The following is a 24,183-nucleotide window of genomic DNA, read 5'->3' on the forward strand; positions in this document are numbered from 1 at the left end:
CGCTGTGTGTTTCACATAGACCGACGCGGTTATTTATTTATTTCTGTCTACAGCACGATCGATAGACCTCGTAACTTAGGAGGAATCTACAAGAGATTATATCTTTACACCGTCCACGAACAGAACCCCGTGTGGTCCGGAATTTGTACCACGCTTCGAGTATGTACCTATAATAATAATATAACGTGTTTTGGGCACGGACATACCACATGTGAATTCCCTCTGATGTGGTTTTGTTTATATTTCTGATTATTATAGACACAAGAAACGAGAAGGAATAGGTATTTGAATACAATTTTGTCACTAAGGGTGCTATCACAGGAGTTGTCACGGTTTTATATGGTTTTAATGGCACTTTGGAAGTGCGCCATTCATGGGCTTTCTACTCGGTCTTGTTCTGCTCATTTGCTCGGTTTTCACTTAACTCACATGACTCCTTCACCCGTATGGCGTGGATCACGACTTCGAACCCATACTATAGGATCGTCTCACTCACATTTATCATTTCCTTTTCTCTCTCCTTCCTTTGGGATCATAGTTCTATTAAACTCACTTGTGGTTTCATTTCTTTGTCTGATTTCCTGTTGGATTTGATGTATTATTGCTTTTTTAATTTCTATGGACATTACAATTATGGTTTTACGTACTAAGTAACCCCTCTTTTGGGAATATATGAAAGACTATATTGTTCTTCATTGCTGTTTCTTTGCTTGTACAGCCTTGAGAAAGTCGTGGGACCAGCCTTCCCATAACGAAGAAACACGTGTTGGCTGTGGAGTTTCTAAGGAACACTTCTATAATAAAGAAAGAAAGAAGATCTGACTCATGTCCTCTGCAATTACTTGTTAGATGTTTATACTTCCGAAATCTAAAATAATGTTGTAAACACTTATTTACGTGTGCTAGGGATTCAAAAGAATTCAAGCCGGAAGTCCAGAAAAACATCCTGAACACCCAGGAACAGAGAAATGCTGCTCGGAGCCCCGGTGGATGAAAAACTCGCCCAGCTCAAAAAGGAGAACGAAACAGCAAGGTCCATGGGGGCCCTGCAATTCAGAGGGATGAGAAGAGGTACCCTGACACGGAGACCATACGGAAGGGGCAGAAACCAGCCAGGAAAGTCACACCAGACATTCCAGCAGGGCCACCAGGACGACAATCGCGGCCAGCAGGGGCAACAGAAACATAATTGGCAGTACCAGCCTCTGGGCCAGTCCTTTCGCAGTAGGGGGAATGGACGAGGGCAAAGACGAAGAGGGGGGATAACAACCTGCCTCAAAGTGACTCCGCCCGGCGAAGCGTGCTCACCCACAAGATCCCTCCGAGGGGAGAGCACAAAAAATTAAACAAGAGGGTTACACAGACAAAACACCAACGAGCATGCAACACCAGTAGGCGGCAGGCTGAGACCATTCCTTCAGGAATGGAAAAAGATAACAGACAAATGGATACTCAACATCATACAGTTTGGATACTGCATAGAGTTGGAAAGGAAATCACCGAACAGGAAACCAAAGAGAAGGGAACACTCAGGACAGGAGCTAGTGCAACTCGTAGAGTAAGCACAAGAGCTACACCAAAAGGAGGCCATAGAACCAGTACCATTGAAAGAAAGGAACAAGGGAGTGTACTCAAACTACTTCCTGGTACCAAAGGTGGACGAAACACTAAGACCCATCCTGGATCTACGGTTCCTAAACAATTACATAAGGACACAAATTCAAAATGACGTCCCTACAAGAGGTACTCCCTCAGATGAGACTAACACTTCATGTCCACCGTGGATCTCAAAGATGCCTACCTGCACATCCCAATGAACAGGCAGCACAAACATCTGTTAAGATTTACCATCAACTAAGATCCCTACCAGTTCACAACCATGGCATTCGGACTAAAGTCCGCACCAAGGGTTTTCACAAAATGTCTTGCGGCAGTGGCGGCGTACCTGCGGAGGGAAGGGATTCATGTATACCCTTATCTCAACGACTGGCTAATAAAAGCAAGTTCACGCGAAAGATGCGAGGGACACGCACAGCGGGTCACAAGGATGCTAACGAAGCTGGGATTCTCCATACACTGGGGGACATCCTCAATGGAACCGGAGCGGGTGAAGATCTTCCTGGGGGCTCAGATCAACACCGTACAGAAAACGGTGATCCCCAGCGTCAAGAGAACACTGGCCCTGGTGAGGGAGACGCGCCTCTACCAGAAGGGGCGAGCTCTGATAGTGAGGACAGCAAGCAAGATCATGGGGAAGATGGCGTCATGCATTCACCTTGTATCCAATGTACGCCTACGCGAGACCATTCCAGGAATGGCTGCAACAATGGTCACAAGCAACCGGAAGTTGGGAGGATCTAGTGGTTGTAACGCACACAGTGCAAGAAGAGATAGCGTGGTGGAACAAGGAGAACATAACCATAGGGAAGCCCTGGACACCACCAAGCCCAACGGTGACCATCACCACAAACGCATCCCAGATAGGTTGGGGAGCACATATGAACAAGCTCAGAGTGAGGGGTCTGTGGACTCCAGCAAATGCGGTCAGACACAACTACCTGGAATTGAAGACCGTATTCCTAGCCCTGAAGGCCTTCCAGAAAAAACTGTACAACCAGAAGGTGTTGATACAAACCGACAACACGACAACGATGTTCTACATCAACAAGCAGGGAGGAACACAATCATTCCCTCTATCCAACCTGGCTCAGGATATTTGGAGATGGGCCATCCCACTCAAAATAGACCTGCTGGCCATACACCTACCAGGGAAGGACAATGTGGAAGCATACTGGCTCAGCAGGCAGACTTCAGCATCCCACGAGTGGGAGCTCAATGGACAGGAAACGCAAAGGCTATTCAGAAGGTGGGGTACTCCGACGATAGACCTGTTTGCAACACACCTGATAACCAGGGTACTCAACAAGTGCAGGACCAGCAACATGACACTGATCCTAGTAGCACCACAGAGGGCGAGACAGACCTGGTACTCACAAATAATGCAAATGGCACAGGGGCCACCCCACAAGTTCACCAAAAGGAAGGACTTACTCTCCATGCAAAACTGAGAAGTTCTACACCCAGAGCCAGAGAGCCTCAGCCTAGCGGCATGGCTCCTGAAGACCTAGAGTTCGCTCACCTTAAGCTACCACAAAGCACCATGCTAGTGCTCCGGGAGGCAAGGAGACCAAAGACACGAAAATGCTATGGGGAGAAATGGAACAGGTTCCCACAATGGTACAGCAAAAAGAAACTGCAGAACAAGTTCACAAAGGAATCCACGGTGCTGAGATACCTCACACACCTACTAAAGGCTAAACTATGTTCATCCTTGCTAAGGGTACACCTAGCAGCTATTGTAGCTTACACACGAGGTGAGACGGGGGAAAGTTTCTTTACATCAAGAGTAGTAAAGAGATTCCTGGAAGGGGCGAAAAGGTTGGCGCCACCAAAGAGGATGCCGCCGCCGGCTTGGGACCTCAACATCGTCCTGACGGAACTTATGAAGGCACGCTTTGAGCCCATCCACAAGGCCTCACTTCAAATGCTGACAATGAAGACAGCCTTTCTGGTGGCAATAACCTCGCTGCGCAGCGTAAGCGAGCTGCAAGCACTAACACTGCAAGAACCTTACATCCAATTACACAAGGACAGGGTCGTAATGAGAACGGACCCACACTTCATGCCGAAGGTGGTGTCGGCATTCCATATGAACCAGACAGTTCAAATACCGAGCTTCTTTCAGAACCCAGCCACAAGCGCAGAAAAGGCACTGCACACTCTAGACGCCAGAAGGGCGGTGATGCATTACATCGAGAGAACCAAGGAGCACAGGAAAACTAAGCAGTATTTTGTGTCCTTCGCAACCAGCTTCCTGGGTAGACCAGTAACAAAAAGCACCATCGCTCGATGGATCGCACTGACGATACAATTCTGCCACAAGCAGGCAGGGCAAGAACTATCGGAATCGGCACGGGCCTACTCCACAAGGAAGAAAGGAGCAACAATTGCTTTTCTGGCTAACACACCCATTCGAGACATATGCCTAGCGGCAACATGGGCTTCAGTGCACACGTTCACTAAGCACTACTGCGTGGATATACATATGAACAAGGAAGCACAAGTAGGACAGAAGGTGCTTCAACATATATTCAACGACCAACGCTCATCTTCCACCCAGCCGCCACAAAGATGACAAACCGCTACAAAGTCTATGCACAGCATAGTGAATCCAGAAAGATTCACGCTGCAAAACGAAAAGTTTCTTACCTGTCGGTGTAGTTTTGTAGCTTTAAGATCTTTCTGGATTCACTAGCGAACCCACCCACCTCCGCCAGAAAGATGAGGCTGGAGCAGAAGGTGGAGAGAGAGAATAGAGAACAAGAAGAGACTTAAAAGAAGTGTGTAAAAGGATATGATTAAGGAGAAAATAATAAAATTGCCTAGGATTCACAACAACAAAAAAAAAGAATCACAAGATGGCGCCCCGAGGTAGGTGCTGATGTCACGAGAGGTACACCAAATGGTGGGACGTCGACGCCCACCTGGGCTACAAAAAAAAAAAAGGAAGAAAGACTACGATTCCGGACCCAACCACCAGCCTGCGGAATAATGCACAGCATAGTGAATCCAGAAAGATCTTCAAGCTGCAAAACTACACCGACAGGTAAACTATTCGATCAACTTTTTCAGCACTGAATCAATGTTAACTCTACCCTTTTGTAAAGGAATGTTGATTTTGTGACCAGTTTCCTACTGTTTTGTCCTTTTTTTAAAATTTACACCCAATAATTAAGACGGAGTACCCTGAAACTGGTATTAGGATGCTTGTTTTACGGTCCAAGGAGGACCTGGCCTGGCAGTTTGAGCTGGACTGTTCTCATGGGGAGCAGGGTCAAGACTGCATATGGCTGGGTCCAAACTGGGGTGGCATGGTGAGCAATAAAACGATGGATTTAACCTAGATCTGTGACTGGGGGTGAATGTTTGACCATGTTCAGCATTCAGTCCATCTTTTTGTGTTGCTATAATCAAGACCGAGTATGTTGTCATATTTCTGTAAATGATAATTATATGGCTGATGCTTTTTGCTCTTGCCAGTAAATGTGATCTGTCATCAGCAGTGTAAAAGAGAATGATGACTACATTATTTGAATAAACTATTAATAAAACTGAAGTATAGCGTTGCACAAATTATCTAATTTTAGGTTTCCTTTTTTTCTCTCCTTTGAAATGTTGCTTACAGGTCAGCTGGTCAAGATGCTGCTATTTACCCAAGTCACTCGTTACCTGGACTTCAAAGTGATTGAGGGAAGTTTTGTCTACAAGGGAGGAAAGATCTACAAGGTTCCTTCCACTGAGGCAGAAGCCCTTGCTTCTAGTAAGCTGCTGTTTTCTTACTTGTTTTTATATTCTAAGATCCCGGATAGGTTGCCGTTACACCTACATTATTTTATATTCTGCCATTCGGGATTAGTAGATGCAGACACTGAAATGAGGATTTGCAGACTGAATATGAGGCCAAAGACTTATGGGCAGGGGGCACGAGGACCGAGATTGAGGGGCAGTGATATCCAGAGAGGTAGGCATGGGAACTGTGACGTGAAAGAGACAGCCCTAAACACTGGGGTAGTAAGACATAAGAAAAAACCTGCACACCTTTATAAATAAAAAAAGCTGCGTTTTTTGCATTTTAATTTAAATTTGTGGTAAAATCTTGCGTGCCCCTCATTTTTTTCAATAATATTTTGTACTTTACGTGCAGCAGAAGTTTTGATAACTTGTGAATGTAAGGGATGTTGCATGTTAAAAACATACATAGTAACATGCATTGGGAATACCGTTTGATCTCACCTTCGTGACCTATTAGCTTGTCCAGTGCTTTTCAGCCTTGATAAAGCTGAGAATGGCTTATGGCTGCTAATCTTATCAAGAGATATGAGTAAGGATTGTGAAATGGATGTAAAATACCTTAACTGAATCAATCCCTTAAAACCTCATGCATTGGACTTAATTTAAACCAACAAAAAGGTTATTTGTGTGCGATAATGCAGTTAATATACCCATTGAATTCAGGTGTTCCCTTCTCCTTTCCAACACATCTCGGTGAATTATTATCCTGAGCAAATTGCTACACAACCTATATAAGTGTACCTGCAAAATTCAGTCAGAACTGTAACATTTGAAAATTTGCATGACACAACTCCCTTTCGAAGGGGAAAAGCTCTGACTAAAGTACTCTTAGCACAGTGACCCACTCAATTCCTGATGAGAGCTGCTGAACTGTAGAGCTCTCTACTTGGTCCACAAAACCTTGCATGGCCTTACTCCTACATAGTCAAATACTGCTCACCCTTACTACCTACCAGTGCCAAGAAGCACTTTTTCAAGTAAGATGCAATGTTTTTGTGGGAGAAACGCTCTATGCACAAGTCTAAAGGCCTTCTCCGGGGACCAGGCTTCATGGCATGGCTTTGGTCGCAGTCATAAAGGCCTTCTGTCCTGCTTAGCTTAAGGCATGTAACTTGAATCTATGCACTGTATCATTGTGGTCTGAAGCCATGGATATAACCAACCTTACCATCTCGTAAACCATTAACTGGTGCATCATTTGAGTAATATATACAATCAAATGTATATAACGTTCACTCCCTTCACCTTCAAAGCGCCTGGAAGCAATCTGATGGGTAGAAGTGTGTTTAAACCTTCAAAGGAAAATAAATAAACAAATCGCTGATATCCTTACAAAACTAAATTGAACTGCCACCCGCTGACTATTTGTGTAGCAGGGCCGATCAAATTATGTTTCATCCATCCAAGTGGCAACAGGCTGTGCCTGGCACATCAAATGACCTTTTCCCTTCATTCTTGAGACCTCTGGCATTGCAACCAAAGGTTCTTGTGGGTCTGAGAGGCATATTTTGCTTTTGTATGTTACCTTTTAATAGCACAGTTATGTTTTGTTGTGTTTACTTTTTCAAGAACGGAAATGACACAAGTTATTGGAATACTGGTACTGCAAATATCATATTTAATGATTTTCACATGTATAATTTCTTTTTTCTTTAGGTTTAATGGGTCTTTTTGAAAAAAGGCGATTTAGAAAATTCTTATGCTATGTTTCTGGCTTTGATGAGAACGACTCCAAAACACTGGAAGGTGTTGATCCAAAGAATACAACTATGAGAGATGTGTACAAGAAGTTTGACTTGGGGCAGGATGTGATTGATTTCACAGGGCATGCTCTGGCTCTCTACAGAACTGACGAGTGAGTCAATAACAATAAATTCAATATGCTCTAAAAGGTGCAAGCGAGCTACTACTGTAGATAAGAACTGAGAAAGGTTAATGTCACTGAGGCACTTAATGCCTCACACAGTTTAGTTCCAGTGAAGTTTTTTTTATGTTAAAGGATTTGATATTGTTTGCTGCTCCTGCAGTTTTGGATATTTCTGGCAAAGGCATGTGGAGGACGCTGCACTGACAACGCTGCTGAAGTTGTTTGTTGCATAATGAAATCCCTCTGTGCTTATGTTGAATCTCTCTGTTCTTATGTTGAAAGTGACGAGCAGTATCTTGTAATCTCAAAGACATTGTGGTTGGCATCCAGTATCCATTTTAATAATTGGTTCTATTTCTCTCTCCTTTCCTTAACTTACTGTAGGGTACTTTGCGCCCCCTAATGCCTGAATGGAAACTGCTTTTATTGTTTGAAATAGTGTAAAGATTACAGATAAACACCCATTATATATGTATACGGTGAAACAATTGCTTCCCGTGATGTGTGTATAGATTGGAATGGGTCCCATGCTAATGTCTCATTTTTCACCAGTTGGCTGCAGTCCAGGTTTTTCCAAGAACTATTTCATTGCTTCAGCTGCTGTTACCAGTCCAATGGTACTAGATGACAAAATGCAAACAAAAGTACTTAAGCATATTTCTCGTTACAAAATTGTCCTAGTCCATCTTTTTTCCTCGTTTTCCAGCATATGGCAGAGGCTCACAGAAAATCGTAGTAAGTCAGTAGCCCTTTGTTTTGGTAATAGATGTTGGGTGAGCAGTATTTGGCCATATCTTTATATGCTGCATATTGGTGTAATTTTTCATCTGTGGCTGTAGTATTTACTGGTTCATTGAAACGGTCTGTTCTACCAAAAGTCATAATGTGGACAAAGGGACATGCAAAGAGACAGCTGCATAGAATCAAGAGGATATTGAGTATCATCTGGCAGGTCACTAAACGGATCCACACCACTATACCGTTTTTTTCAGGATAACTGCCTGGAGACGTGCTTGCAACACCACAACTGTGAGAAAGTGGCTCTGTATATACTGTTCCTTAATAGGTACAGGGTGTACAGAGTCCACAGACCCGAAGGGTTTAACAGAGGTTAAAGTTAGATTTAACCTTACTCTCCAAAGTGGTAGCCTGGTCGAGCAGTAAGGCAGTATCGGAGGACGTGTAAAGCATTTGTTGTACACACTCAGTCAGCAAATAGTTCCACACACTCAATAACTGAACTCTAGGCCAATGGTTTGTATATAAAAAATATGCTTGTTTTATTTTAGAACCAACACTTGGAATTAAAATATACTTTCTCGACAGGAGATGTTTCATAAAAATACTTTTGTATATGCAATTGACTTTTTAGTAAACAGTTACAAATAGTTGCAGTAGGCAACTCTATTTCTACACACAATACATTGAGCTCAATGATAAATTCAGATTATATGCAACAGATTACTTTGTAGATTACTTTTGGAATTCCAGGCTTGGATCCTAGATCCAGTCCTGGGTCAGTTCTCAGAATCAGCTGTTAAAAGTCGACTTTGGTACTGTAATGATTTTTAACTAATTTAGCTATTTCAAAAGTGAGCACTTAGAAAATATTTCAGAGCAAACAATCAATGATTCCCTATGGAAGGAAATGTAGGTTACAGGTACAGTAGGTTATCGTCACTTTTGTAATCCAGTACTGGGTGTCTAGACTCAGTACTGGGACATTTATCCAAAACAGGTAAGTAATTACGTTTTCAGATGTTATACGATTTTTGAGGAATATTTAGAAATTGCAGAAATCAACAGAAGAAATTTCACAGAAAAGCAGTCAATGGTTTCCTATGGAAGAAAAATGAGTTAAAGGTAAGTATAGTTGTGGGTACTTTTCAGAGTCGGTGCTGGGCACCAAGATCCAGCACTGGGAGCTCACCTAAGAGCAGGTGAGTAAATTCGTTTTTGTCACTCGGCTGATTTTTGGTGATTATTTGAAGTTTTGAAAAGTCCACACTTAGAAGAATTGTCAAGCAAAAGCCAGTCAATGTTACCCTATGAGGAAAATGAAGTTAGCGGTTTAAGGGTAAGTACTCGACTGGCAGAGTTGAAGTTCTGGGCATAGACTCAGGGGTCCCCCATTGTCAGGTAGGTACAGTTAGTTCACCCTCAGCGGTTTCAGGACGGCCGGGTGCAGAGAGTTAGGCCCAATGTTATCCTATGAGGGATAGGGGGGCCTTGGTTGGTGGCTGCTGTCTGGCAAGCCACGTGGCTGTGGGAGCTGGGCTCCTGGTCACTTACTCAGGGCAAGTGGGGAAGTAGGTTAGAGTAGAGTTTTCACTGCCAGGGCCACTCGGGCGGCTGGCTGCAGGGTGCTTTTGAGGCGTCGGGCGCTCAATTGATTTCTATGGGGAAATCTCCGGTTTGGAAAAAGACTGCAGGCTCGTGGACGAGGACTCTTCGGGTGCCACCACCACTTCGAGGAGTAAGTTGGGTAGTTGAAGGATAGGTAGGTACCCCGGGATTGGGCACAGAGGGCCGTGGGGCGCCGGGTGCAGGGGTGCCTTTTGATGTCGGAAATCTTACCCTCTTGTTGATCGCGGTTGGGGTGGCACTCTGTTCTGAGGCTGCAAACTTCGTCAGGATAGTCGAGGAGGGTCCTTGGGTGCCGGATTCGGGTTCACAGTCGCCGTGGGGTCGTCCTCGTGGGTTTAGTTAACTCCGGCACCGGCCAGGCTTGGCGGGTGCAGAGTGGGCTGGGATCGCGGTTCCGGGCCGCTGCCAGGGGTGAAAGGTAGGTTCTGAGTAGAGCCTCTACTCATGGGAGTCACAGGGAATCAGAGTTCAAAGGTAGCCAGGTCCTCCGGGGTTTCTGAGGTTGCTGGCCACAAGAGATGCCGCGCTGGAGCAGGAGCAGGTTCGAGGGTCGACAGGCCGGTAGGGCTGGGGCCAAAGCAGTTGGTGTCTTCCTCTTTTTAGCAGCTGCAGGGCAGGTCTTTGTTCTTCTTGCTCTTCTTGTAGTTTTGAATCTGGGAACTCGGGAAGGAAGGTTCAGGGTGCCCTTAAATACTAGATTTAGGGGCGTTACAGGTAGGTGAAGGTCAGGGACCAATGGGTCCTTGTCCTGGGGTGGGTACACCCCCTATCCTGCCCCTCTCCTGTGGGAGGGGGGCAGTAGCCTAATCCTGATAGGGTAGGGCCTCCCATCTTCAAGATGGCGAGAGCCCGGAGATGTGCTTCACCTCGCCTCCCCCACCTGAGGGGTGGGGTGGGGTGGGCAGGCCTGCACATCCCCTGTCCTCTTATGGGGTTTCCGGCCAAGCTTCCCGCCAGAGTGGGGGGTTGCAGTGGCCTGGGGAAACTCCTAGAGGCGGCAGGCCTTTGAAGCTTCCCTTTGCTCATCCTGGGGTAGGAGATTTATCACCTCAACCAGGATGTGCATTGTTGCAGGCCCGGGAGAGCAGGGGCTCTCCCACCCAGGGGTCCAGCAACGTGTCTGCTGTGTGGCAGCCTGCGCAGCCTCAGAGCAGACGTGGATTGTAGGTTAGTTGTAAGGGGGCATATCTAAGATGCCCTCTGGGGTGCTTGGTACATTAAATCTCACACTGGCATCAGTGTGGGTTTAATGTGCTGAGAAGTTTGATACCAAAACTTCCCAGTCTTTAGTGTTGCCATTATGGTGCTGTGGAGCTCGTGTTTGACGAGCTCTCAGCACCATGTACTCTTAAATGGCAGCACTGCACTTACAGTGCCCGGGAATGGACCTGGGCACTGTAGGGGCACAGGGCTCCTGCTCCTTTGTCCACACCATGGGCATAAGGCACCCAGCCAGAGGGGTGACTGACATATGCCTTGGCAGTGTGGGTGTTGGGCATGGCACACAGAGATGTGCCATGTCGACTCTTCATTTTGTCCTGCACCCAGACACTCCGCCTGCAAAGGCAGTGTGTGTGTAAGGGTACAGGGCCCCTAAGGGTGGCACAATGAGTGCTGCAGCCCTTAGGGGCCTTCCCTGGTCCCAAGGCCCTGGGTACCTAGGGTACCATTTACTAGGGGCTGACATGTGGCCAGGGTTTGCCAATTTGGAGTTTGTGTGTTTTAAGGAAGGAACATAGGCCCTGGGCACCTGATTGGCAGGAGTCCAGGGTACACTCAGTCAAAGTACATTCAGCAATTTAGCAAAAAGTGGGGGCATACCATGCAAGAAAGATGGCACTTTCTCACAACAACCAGCTACAAGACTTCGCCATAGTTGTCAGTCCTTCGCCATTTGCTCTTTGATTAGTTCCAAAGCACAGAGACAGAAATTACAGAGAAAGACAAACAAATTACGCCATTTCGCTGTCCTTACAGCCTCATGATCTGGAATAAGTTTGAACAATGGCACTTTTAAAGACTTTTTCAAAGGAAACATGACCTCTCCCTTCTACATTGCATTACTTCTAAAAGAGCAAGTTCCTCTGCATAGTGCCTGTTAGAAAGTGGCTCTGTATATACTTTACCCAAGTAGGTACAGGGTGTACAGAGTCCACAGTCCCCAGAGGCTAAAGTTAGATGTAACCTTACTCTCTAAAGTGGTAGCTTGGTCGAGCAGTAAGGCAGTATCAGAGGACAGTGTAAAGCATTTGTTGTACACACTCAGTCAGCAAATGGCCTCACACACTCAAGAACTGAACTCTAGGCCAATTGTTTTGTATATAAAAATATATAGTTTTATTTTTAAAACCACAAGTAGGTATCAAAATACTTTCTCCGAATGAAATGCTCTAGGTGAGTACTTTCAATAAGCAATAGACTTTTAAGTGCAATAGTTACAGTTGTTGCAACAGGCAACACAATTTAAACACAATTATAACATTGAGCTCAATGGGAATTTTTAAGTAAATGCAATTTCAATTACTTTGCTTATGATTTTCTTACTCAGGGTTGGATTCAGCCCTGGTGCATTTCCTGTAAAAAGTTGAAAGAAATCGTGTTTGTTACACAGGCGATTTTTAAGGAATCTTTGTAAGTTTCAAAAATCGACACTTGAGAAGAATTTCTGGCAAAAAACAGGTAATGTTATCCCATGGAGGAAAATCAAGTTATCGGTAAGTACAGTTGTAATTACTTTTCAGGGTCAGTGCTGGACACCAAGATCCAGCACTGGGATTTCTCCTGATAACAGGTGAGTAATTTTGTTTTCGTTGATCGGCTGATTTTTAGTGAATATTTTAAAGTTTCAAAACTCGACACTTAGAAGAATTTCAAAGTGAAACCAGTCATTGTTACCCCATGAAGAAAATGTAGGTTATCGGCTTTCAGGTAAGTACTCGACTGGCAGAGTTAAGGTTCTGGGCATAGACTCTGGTCTCCCAGGGTCAGGTAGGTACTGTTGTTACACCCTCAGCGGCACAGGGGCAGCCGGGTGCAGAGAGAGTTAGGCCCAATGTTAGCCTATGGCAGTCAGGGGGTCTTTGGTTGTTGGCTGCTAGCAGGCAGACCACGCGGCTGTGAGAGCTAGGCTCCTGGTCACATACACAGGGCAAGTGGGGAAGTAAGATAGGATAGGTATTGCTCTTCCAGGGGCACTCAGGCGGCTGGGTAAAGGGTGCTTTTGAGCGCTCAATGTATTTAAATGGAGAGGCTGCAAGATGAACAAAGGCTGCAAGCTTGGGGACGGAGATTCTTCAGGTGCGACCAGCACTTCGAGAGGCAAGTTGGGAAGCTGTAGGTTAGGTAGGCACCCAGGAGTTAAGCACAGGGGGCCGCAGGGTGCCGGGTTCAGGGGTGCCTTTTGGCGTCGGGAAATCTTACCCTCTGTGGGTCGCGGTTGGAGGGGTCCCTGGTATTGAGGCTGCAGGCGTCGTCCGGAGCGTCGGAGGGTCCTTGGGTGCTGGATTCTTGGTCACAGTTGCCGGGGGGACGTCCTCGTGGTCTTTGTTAACTCAGGCCGGGTTCGGCGGGTGCAGTGTGCGCTAGATTCGCAGTTCCTGGCTGGCACCAGGGGTTGTTGCTTGTTGTGAGCAGAACCACTGCTCGTGGGAGTCCCAGTCTTTTAGATGAGCAAGGCAGTCAGGTCCTCCGGTGTTTTCGAGGTTGCTGACCACTGGAGACGCCGGGATTTAGCAGGAGCAGGTTCGAGGGTCGACAGGCCTGTAGGGTTGGGGCCAAGTCAGTTGGTGTCGTCCTTGTTAGCAGCTGCACCACAGGTATTCTTTCTTCTTGTTCTTCTTCTTGTTTCGGAATCGGGATCTTAGGAAGGAAGGTTCAGGGTGCCCCTAAATACTCAATTTAGGGGCGTTACAGGTAGGTAGAGGTCAGGGACCAATGAGTCCCTTCCCTGGTGTGGGTACACCCCCTAGCCTGCCACTCTCCAGTGGAAGGGGGGCAGGTGCCTAGTCCTGATTGGGTAGGGGTCCTCATCCTCAAGATGGCGAGAGCCCGAAGTTGTGCTTTACCTCGCCTCTCTTACCTGAGGGGTGGGGTGGCAGAGGCTGGCACATCCCCTTTCCTCACTTACGTTTTCCCGCCGATCTTCCTGCCAGAGTGGGGGTCAGAACCGATGGGGGCCAGTTGCTGAGTACAGCAAGTGGCCTGGAGAAGCTCACAAAGGCGGCATGCCTTTGAAGCTTCCCCTGCCCATCCTGGGGGAGGAGACCTAGCACCTCGCCCAGGATGTGCATTGTTGCAGACCCACGAGAGCGGATGGCTCTCTACCCAGGGGTCCAGCAACATGTCTGCTGGGTGGCAGCCTAGGCAGCGTCTCAGGCAGGACGCTGGTTGTTGGTTAGGTTTAGGTCCGTCGCAGCAGCCCCCAACAGGTCCCCTCTCCCCCCTGCGACCCGAATCGGACGCCGAACCCCTGGATCACTGGTGTAGGGGGGGGAGAACGCGGCGTACAGAGAGCCAGGGAGTGACGCTGACGTGGGGCCCACTGCCCAGCCGGGTCACTCACCGCACCTCACCGCCTCGTATGCCCCTCCGGGCCAGGGCGCTCCAGGAGGCCACCACAGGTCCCCTTCAGGCTGGGCTGACTTCTGCCCCAGGGCGCTGCTCCGCCGCCATCCACTCACGCCACGTCCGACAACTGCTGGGCTCAATGCGGGTTCCCGCCGCTGCTCCACTCGCGAAGGCCAAGCCCCGCCTCCCCGCTCACTGGAGGCCACGGCACACACCGCCGCACCAGGCCGGGAATGCCGCTCGATCGTCTGGCGGCTCACGGGGGACTCAAGACCTCCAGGATCGCTCGGGCTGCCGCCGCTGCCAGTCACACCCCACAGCCTCGAAGCAGGGCGCCTCAGCTCCGGGAAAAAGGATAAGTATACAGGATATATGTAACGGGCGGGCGGGAGCCGGCTCAAAGCTCCTCCACCATCTTGGCTCACCAAGCCACGCCCCCTGCTTTGGTGAATATTTTAAGTTTTGAAAAGTCCACACTTAAAAGAAATTTCAGAAAAAGCCAGTCAATGTTACCCTATGGAGAAAATTGAGTTATTGGTTTAAAGGTAAGTACTCGACTGGCAGAGTTAAGGTTCTGGGCATAGACTCAGGGGTCTCCCAGGGTCAGGTAGGTACAGTTAGTTCACCCCCAGCAGCACAAGGGCGACTGGGTGCAGAGAGAGTTGGGCCCAATGTTATCCTATGAGAGGTAGGGGGGGCCTTGGTTGGTGGCTGCTGACTAGCAGGCCACGCGGCTGTGGGAGCTGGGCTCCTGGTCACTTACTCAGGGCAAGTGGGGAAGTAGATAGGTGTAGAGGTTGCACTGCCAGGGCCACTCGGGCGGCTGGGTGCAGGGTGCTTTTGAGCCTTCGGGCGCTCAATTGATTTCAATGGGAAATCTCCGGTTTAGAAAGACTGCAAGCTTGGGACGAGGATTCTTCAGGTGCCACCACTCACTTCGAGAGGTAAGTTGGGTAGTTGGAGGATAGGTAGGTACCCCGGGATTGGGCACAGGGGGCCGCGTGGGCCTGTTGCAGGGGTGCCTTTTGGTGTCGGGAAATCTTACCCTTTGTTGCTCGCGGTTGGGGGGCACCTTGTTATGAGGCTGCAGGCTTCTTCAGGAGTGTCGAGGGAGGTCCTTGGTTGCCGGACTCTGGGTCACAGTCGCTGTGGGGTCGTCCTTGTGGTATTTGTTCACTCCGGCACAGGCCAGGCTTGGCTGGTGCAGAGTGTGCTTGGTTCGCGGTTCCGGGCTGCTGCCAGGGATTAGAAGTAGATTTTGAGTAGAGCCTCTACTCATGGGAGTCCCAGGGGCTTAGAGTCAAAAGGTAGCCAGGTCCTCCGGGGTTTGTGAGGTTGCTGGCCACAAGAGATGCCGGGTTGGAGCAGGTTCGAGGGTCGACAGGTCGGTAGGGCTGGGGCCAAAGCAGTTTGTGTCTTCCTCTTCTTAGCAGCTGCAGGGCAGGTCTTCTTTCTTCTAGCACTTCTTCGGATTTTGGAATCTGGGGAAGGAAGGTTCAAGGTGCCCCTAAATACTAGATTTAGGGGTGTTACAGGTAAAGGGCAGGGACCAATGGGTCCTTGTCCTGGGGTGGGTACACCCCCTATCCTGCCTCTCTCCTGTGGGAGGGGGGACGTAGCCTAGTCCTGATAGGGTAGGGCTTCCCATCTTCAAGATGGCGAGAGCCCGGAGATGTGCTTCACCTCGCCTCCCCCACCTGAGGGGTGGGGTTGGCAGCTGGCACATCCCCTGTCCTTATTTGGGGTTTCTGGCCAAGCTTACCGCCAGAGTGGGGGGGTTGCAGTGGCCTGGGGAAGCTCACAGAGGCGGCATGCCTTTGAAGCTTCCCCCTGCCCATCCTGGGGGAGGAGATTTAGCCCCTCGCCCAGGATGTGCATTGTTGCAGGCCCAGGAGAGCAGGGGCTCTCCTACCCAGGGGTCCAGCAACATGTCTGCTGTGTGGCAGCCTAGGCAGCCTCAGAACAGACGTGGATTGTAGGTTAGGTTTCAGGGGGCCTCTCTAAGATGCTCTCTGGGGTGCTTGGTACATTAAATCCCACACTGGCACCCGTGTGGCTTTAATGTGCAGAGAAGTTTGATACCAAACTTCTCAGCCGTCAGTGTTGCCATTATGGTGCTGTGGAGTTCGTGTTTGATGAGCTCTCAGCACCATGTACTCTTAAATGGCAGCACTGCACTTACAGTGCCCAAGAATGGACCTGGCTACTGTAGGGGCACAGGGCTCCTGATCCTGTGCCCACACCATTGGCATAGGGCACCCAGCTAGAGGGGTGGCTGATATATGCCATGGCAGTGTAGGTGATGGGCATGGCACACAGGGATGTGCCATGTCGACTCTTTGCTTTGTCTTGCACCCAGACACCCAGCCTGCAAGGGGTGTGTGTGTGTGTGTGTGTGTGTGTGTGTGTGTGTGTGTGTGTGTGTGTGTGTGTGTGTGTGTGTGTGTGTGTGTGTGTGTGTGTGTGTGTGTGTGTGTGTGTGTGTGTGTGTGTGTGTGTGTGTGTGTGTGTGTGTGTGTGTGTGTGTGTGTGTGTGTGTGTGTGTGTGTGTGTGTGTGTGTGTGTGTGTGTGTGTGTGTGTGTGTGTGTGTGTGTGTGTGTGTGTGTGTGTGTGTGTGTGTGTGTGTGTGTGTATATATATACAGGGCCTCTAAGGGTGTCACAATGAGTGCTGCAACCCTTTGAGGCCTTCCCTGGGTACCTAGGGTGCCATTTACCAGAGGCTGACATGTGGCCAGGGTTTGCCAATTTGGGTTTTGTGTGATTAGGGAAGGAACATAGGCCCTGGGCACCTGATTGGCAGGAGTCCAGTCAGTCAAAGTACATTCAGCAAAAAGTGGGGGCATACCATGCAAAAAAGATGCCACTTTCTCATACTCGTCGGAGACTACTACACCGACGGCCTCATCGACACCACAATCAAAGTTGAACAGTGCATATGTTCACCTCACCTCAAAGTCACTAAAAGGAGGCTGACGCCTTCCCTTACATCACCAAGCAGGGTCCAGCCATTTCCTCCGCCCCACCTTTTGGACGAGGAGGAGGATGAGGGCAGCATGTTCAGGGCTGCAACAAGTCCCTCTGAACTTCATGTCCGGTACCAGAAGGACTCTGACTAGGACGAGCAAGACGCAGAAGATCAGGCATATTATCCAGACAGCCATCTTCGCCAACCACCCATGGTTTGTCTTCCTGTGTCTTTGGTTTCTGACCTCCAATTTTAGATTTCGGACTACAAGAAGAGATTCCCTACTTCTGCTTCGTCTTCTGCCCCAGTTCTCTCTCCGCCTCAGCGGTTACAAGTTCCACCTCCACCTGCTGTGCCTGTCACAATACCACCTCCCCCTTCCACGGATGATGAGGAGGATGACCAACAGGAGGAGGGAGAGGTTCATGATTCCCAATCAACTCATGACGAGTGGGACGACTACGTCATCCCTTTTCCAGCGTCTCCAGTGCCTCCTCAAGCAGATTCGCCTCCTGAAGATATTGGGGGTTTTCATAATGTTTTGGAAAGGGCTGCACAGCGTTTCCAAATTCCTATGCCTTCTCACCAGCAAGACTGTTTGTTTTTTATACGACCTAAAGGAACCTTTTAAGAAATCCGTGAGATATGTGCCGATCATAGAACACATCTCAGATCAAGGCGTTAAAATCATGCAAAATCCTTCTATGGTCCCCCCAGTGTTGCCTCGTTTGGATAAAAAGTACAGAGCTCCAGACACCGCTCCAGCCTGTCTTACCAGACATCCCAAACCTGATTCCGTCATCACTCAGGCAGCTCAGCGAAGATATAAAAACCCTTCTGCTCCGGTTTCAGCTCCTCCAGATAGGGAGGGCAGACGTCTGGACAATATTGGGAAGCGTTTTTCTTCCATGTCTGCATTGACGGTGCGTGCGTCTAATTCTTTAGTGTTTTTGGGGCACTACAACAGTCAGATGTGGGTGGACATTGCACCATACTTGGAGGCCCTGCCGGACGATTCGAAAGAGGAGGCAAAGAAAATTTTGTTAGAGGGCGAATGTTCGGCTTCCGAAATCGATTGTGCGATGGACATCGCCTCTACTGGTTTCTGCCAATTGGCTGTGGCTAGACATGCCTTATGGTCATCTGTTTTTTGGCACTCCTATTGATTAAGCCCTTCAAGCCATAAAGAAGGATACGGACACGGCCAAGGCTTTGGTTACCCTTCAATCTAAACACTCCCCCCCCCCCCCCCCCCCCCCCTTTCGAGGCTCACTGGGTGGAGGTCAGTCTTCAATCTTCCGCTAGAGGAACCTACCAACAATATCGGTCTTCCTATTCCTCCTCCAACCAGCAATTTCGGCCGCAGTTTCAACAGCGCCAACAGCAGCAACCATCATACACCAAGTCCTCCTTTCACTAAAAGGGTGGACCACAGAAGGATTCTGCCCGGTGTCAATGACTTTTCTCTACCACTGGTCTCCATTTCCTCTCCGTCCTCCAAAGTAGGAGGAAAAATTTCCCATTTCTTACACAATTGGAAACGGATCACAACGGACCATTGGGTTCTTCAACTGGTACAATTCAGAAACTCACTGGAGTTCATTCAGACTCCTCCGCAGACCCCTCCTTGACCTATGCTTCACAAGAATCTGCGCCTTTTACTCCTGGAAATATCACTAATGCTCCAGAAAGGTGCTATAGAGCGGGTTCCTCTTCACCAGCGGGGAAAAGGTTTTTTCGAGGCATTTGAGCTGCAGATTGTACACTTAGTATAGATCGCCATCTGGTGTTGGGCCCGGATGTTTGCAGTTTGTTTTGTTCTTTGGACAGTCTTTGGAAGTCACGAGTTGTGACTCCTCCTTCGGTCCGTACTGCGCATGGGCTTCGGCTCCATCCTCAGATTGTTTTATTCCGCCATCGGGCTCGGATGTGATACTTCGTGCTCAGTTTTCGAACTTCTACGGTTCCAGCCTCAACTGAAAATCCTCGTTCTTCGAGTTTTCTTCATCAATCTTCATCTCTCGAAGCGGCACTTTTCTCCATCCCGTACATCGGCACCGGCCTTCGGGCCCTCCTCGACTCCGGTCCCGGCCGATGGAAAGGACTCCGTTCAAAAAGTGCCCAAAATGTGGGTCTAAATTTCCCCACACCGACCTCCATCAGGTGTGTAACCTTTGCCTCTCCCCAGAACACGAGGCCAGAGACTGCCCCGCCTGTAAGTCTTTTCGATCTAAAAAGACCATCCGGGATCGAAGAGCTCGACGCACCATGGCGCACTCCTCGACCGCGGCTCCACCGGACATCTTCGGAGACGACGCCGAAGCTTCGGGGCAACTACACACCCAGCAGGAGGACGACGTCAGCGCTTCCGAGGCCGACGACTCCGACGTGGAGGACATCACACCGGCGCAGCGGGTCGTGAGTACTGTACCCCCTCCACCCCCGCGCCCAAAACCAAAGAGACTCAGGTTACACCCTCGCCTGCAGGCCTGGGTAAAACCAAGTACACAGCTTCCATCACCCCACCTTCGGGCCCGGTGTCGAAGCCTCAAAAGTCTCACGGCAGCTCGGGCTCGAGCCAGCCGACGCCTGGTGCCGAAAAACACCATCCGGCACCGAAGAAAGTGATACCCAGCTCGACTCCGAAGCCACCGGTGCCGAAGCCTGGACTCTCGGTGCCGACGAAACACAAACACAAATCTGTCGGCACCGACGCTCCGGCGCCGAAAAAACCGGAGGTTCCAAAAAAGCATGGCGCACAAACCATCGAAACCCTCGGCTCCGAAAACATCGGCGCCAGTGGACGGTTCGGCGCCACTGGATCTCTTTACACCAGACCCTTTGCAAAAGACTCTATTTAAAGATCCAAAGACTGGGCTATTGACTTTAGTTGTCAAGAAAAGACGTCGGGACTCTGCTACTTCTCCTCTGAGAGTGCCCTCCCCACTACCTCCTCCTCCACCTCCTCCACCCCCTCCTCCTCCCAGATCTCCGCCACCCTTACCTTATCACTCCCCGACCCCGTCCCCAGATCCGGACTTCGGGGATCCACATTATGACCCAGCGGACGCCCCAATGGACCCCACTCCACCGGGGACCCCAGACCCATGGGAAGACTACCACAACCCTGACATACCTGATATGCCTCAGGACGACCTATACCCATCCAGGCCGTCTCCTCCAGAGGACTCCTTAGGGTTTCACCACTTAGTGCAAAGAGCAGCACACTACCATGGGGTGGACATGCATAGCGAACCAGTGGAAGATGACTTCCTACTGGACACATTTGACATTCAGGACAAGTCCACGTCTATTTTGCCCATGCTTAAAGGTGTCACCAAGCATGCTGCAGAGGTGTTCAAAGACCCTGTCAGGGCCAGGGTACTGAACCCTAGAATAGAAAAAAAGTACAAGGCGGCACCCACCGACCCTGCATACATTAAGGGCCCTGCTCCCTTAGATTCCCTAGTTGTCTCCACAGCTAGAAAGCGGGCTAACTCCCAGTCCTCAGGGGAAGCCCCACCGCCAGACAAGGAATCGAAACTTTTAGACGCGTCTGGCAAACGCACCGCCTCCCAAGCTGCAAACATGTGGCGCATTGCAAATACACAAGCGCTACTGACACACTACGACGAACTTGAGGCTCTTATGCAGCACCTCCCCGAAAAACACAAGCGCAAGGCTCATGACCTGATACAGGAGGGTAAACTAATTACAAACACCTCCATTAATTGTGCCCTCCATGCAGCCGACACTGCTTCTAGAGCAATAAATACCAGTGTCCTGCTTCGTCATGCCTGGCTCAGGATCTCAGGGTTCAAGCCTGAAGTCCAGGCGTCCATACTAAATCACCCTTTTGACCAGCAAACTCTCTTTGGGCCAAAGGTGGACGAAGCGTTGGAAAAGATGAAAAAGGACACAGACACAGCAAAGTCTATGGGGGCACTCCAATCACAGGCCCCTAAACGTTCCTTTCGACGCTCATCCTTTCGTAGCACAGGCAGAGGTTTCTCCACCGATGGCGCCTCTACCTCCTACAAGTCCCCTCCTCAAAATACCTTTCCAAAGGGCAACCAAAGGGGTGGTTACAGAGGCAACAACAATAAGGGCAGGGGCAAAACTAACACCACCCGTTCCGCAACCCCGCCCGCACAATGACTTCCCTTCCCTCCCCCCAGACCATCCCACTCCGGTCGGGGGCAGACTACAACAATTTATCCACGCATAGGAGTCCATAACATCGGACAAATGGGTGACCCAAATTATTCGATCAGGGTACTGTCTCGAGCTAACATCTACCCCACCCAATATCCCACCAAGACACCGTCCAATGTCTCAAGAACATTCCACACTACTCAAACAGGAGGTGCTCTCCCTCCTCCAAAAACACGCTATAGAGCAGGTCCCCGTCAATCAGCAAAATCTAGGGGTCTACTCTCTGTATTTCCTGATACCGAAGAAAGACGGGACCCTGAGGCCCATTCAGGACCTCCGGCCTCTCAATGCATACATACATTCAGACCATTTCCACATGGTCACCCTACAACAAGTCCTCCCGCTCCTCTGTCAGGGAGACTTTCTCAATACCTTGGATCTGAAAGACGCATACTTTCACATTCCAATACACCCTTCTCACAGGAAGTACCTCAGGTTCGTGGTGGACGGTCAGCATTACCAATTCACTGTTCTCCCCTTCGGGGTCACCACCGCACCACGGGTGTTTACCAAATGCCTAGCGGTAGTAGCAGCACACCTCAGACGTCAACAGATTCACGTCTTCCCCTACTTAGACGACTGGCTGATAAAAGCCGCGTCCTACCACCAATGTGCGCAACATACAAACCGCACCATCCAACTGCTCCACCAGCTAGGCTTCACGGTGAACTACCAAAAGTCCCACCTCCTACCATCTCACACAAAGCAATATCTCGGGGCCACTATAGACACCTACAAAGGTATTGCCTATCCAAACTCAGCCAGAATCGCAAGCATACAAGCCTTGCGCAAAACATTCCTTCCTCAACACTCTCTCCCAGCACGAGTGTTTATGAAGCTCATAGGAATGATGGCGTCTTGCATTTTCATAGTGCCCCATGCAAGACTTCACATGCGTCCACTTCAAGAGTGCCTAGCACAACAGTGGAACCAAGCCCAGGGTCAGCTGACGGATCTGGTGTTGGTGGACGGCCGCACCCATCACTCTCTGCAGTGGTGGAACACCACAAACCTCTCCAAAGGGCGGCCGTTCCTGGACCCGGTTCCTCAGGTGATTCTAACAGCGGACGCATCGCTCTCCGGCTGGGGAGCGCACCTCTTACACCTCACCATGCAAGGTCTATGGACGCCACAGCAAAAAGTACTCCATATCAACCATCTGGAGTTATTGGCGATATTTCTAGCCCTGAAATCTTTTCAAAAACAGATTTCGGGCAAAGCAGTCCTCATTCGCACAGACAACATGACTGCAATGTATTCTATCCAAAAACAGGGGGGGGGACACTCTCCCCAGCTCTCCCGCTTAGCCCAGAGCATATGGAGATGGGCAATTCCCCAAAACATCTTTCTCCTGGCACAGCACGTTCCAGGCGTACAAAACACCGTGGCAGATCTGCTCAGCAGACAAACGCAACAACTACACGAATGGGAACTGCATCCACAAGTTCTTCACCCATTCTTCCAACAGTGGGGGCATCCTCAGATAGACCTCTTCGCCACCCACGAAAACAAAAAATGCCCAAGCTTCGCCGCCAGATATCCACACCCATTGTCCAAGGGCAATGCGATATGGATGAACTGGTCAGGCAGATTTGCATACGCCTTTCCACCTCTCCCTCACACTCATTCTGGTAGCCCCAACATGGGCCAGGCAGCCGTGGTACACCACACTACTACAGCTCTCGGTGGTACCACATCAAAAACTGCACCTGTCCCCATGCATCCTAACCCAGAACCATGGAGAAATCAGGCACCCGGACCCAGCTCAGCTCAACCTTGCGATCTGGCTCCTGAAATCTTAGAATTTGGATACCTTAACCTTCCCCCTGATTGTATGAACATCATTATGGAAGCTAGACGTCCTACCACTAGACCATGCTATGCCGCAAAGTGGAAAAGATTTGTAATTTACTGCCGTAACAATACAATCAACCCTTTAGATGCATCCATACAGCACATCATATGCTATCTGCTCCATCTTCACAGGTGTAACATGGCATATTCATCCATACGCCTACACCTAGCAGCGATCGCTGCTTATCTACAAAACAGACAGCATTTATCACTGTTCAGAGTGCCCGCTATTAAAGCCTTTATGGAAGGCCTTAAACGAGTAATTCCTCCCAGGGCACCACCTTCCCCTGTATGGAATCTAAATGTAGTTCTTACACGGCTAATGGGTCCACCCTTCGAACCAATGCATAAATGTGAGCTACAGTTCCTCACCTGGAAAACAGCTTTCCTCGTAGCTATCACTTCCCTTAGAAGGGTTGGTGAAATACAAGCGTTCACTATACAGGAACCCTTCCTACAAATACATCACAGCAAGGTCATACTTCGTACAAATCCGAAGTTTCTGCCCAAGGTCATTTCCCCCTTCCATCTCAATCAATCAGTGGAATTACCTTTCTTTTTCTCGCAACCTCAATCTGTTGCAGAGAGGGCCTTACACACACTCGATGTTAAAAGGGCTTTGCTGTACTACATACAAAGAACGCAACCCTTCAGGAAGACTAAACAATTGTTCGTTTCCTTCTCTCCACCACATAAAGGCAACCCCATCTCTAAATCAGGGATAGCTAGGTGGATTGTAAAGTGTATACAAATTTGCTATCAAAAGGCAAAAAGAACATTATCTGTTCCACCTAAAGCCCACTCTACTAGAAAGTTAGGGGCTTCTATGGCTTTTCTAGGGAACATACCCTTAGATGACATCTGCAAAGCAGCCACATGGTCAACACCGCACACCTTCACAAAACATTACTGTGTAGATGTGCATTCCAAGCAG

General features: G+C 49.1%; 1 protein-coding gene across 2 annotated transcripts in view; it reads left to right on the forward strand.

The window, feature by feature from the left end:
- The window catches only part of GDI2 (GDP dissociation inhibitor 2), a 312,370-nt gene that overhangs the window by 107,833 nt on the left and 180,354 nt on the right, over window positions 1-24,183 (forward strand). For both annotated transcript variants that reach the window (XM_085653570.1, XM_085653569.1), the window contains exons 4-5: window positions 5,246-5,380; window positions 7,069-7,267. In XM_085653570.1, coding sequence (XP_085509696.1) covers window positions 5,246-5,380; window positions 7,069-7,267 — 334 coding nt within the window. The remainder of the gene's footprint in view (window positions 1-5,245; window positions 5,381-7,068; window positions 7,268-24,183) is intronic.

The sequence above is a fragment of the Triturus cristatus genome, chromosome 4_1 (assembly GCF_964204655.1).
Source record: "Triturus cristatus chromosome 4_1, aTriCri1.1, whole genome shotgun sequence".
Lineage (NCBI taxonomy): Eukaryota > Metazoa > Chordata > Amphibia > Caudata > Salamandridae > Triturus > Triturus cristatus.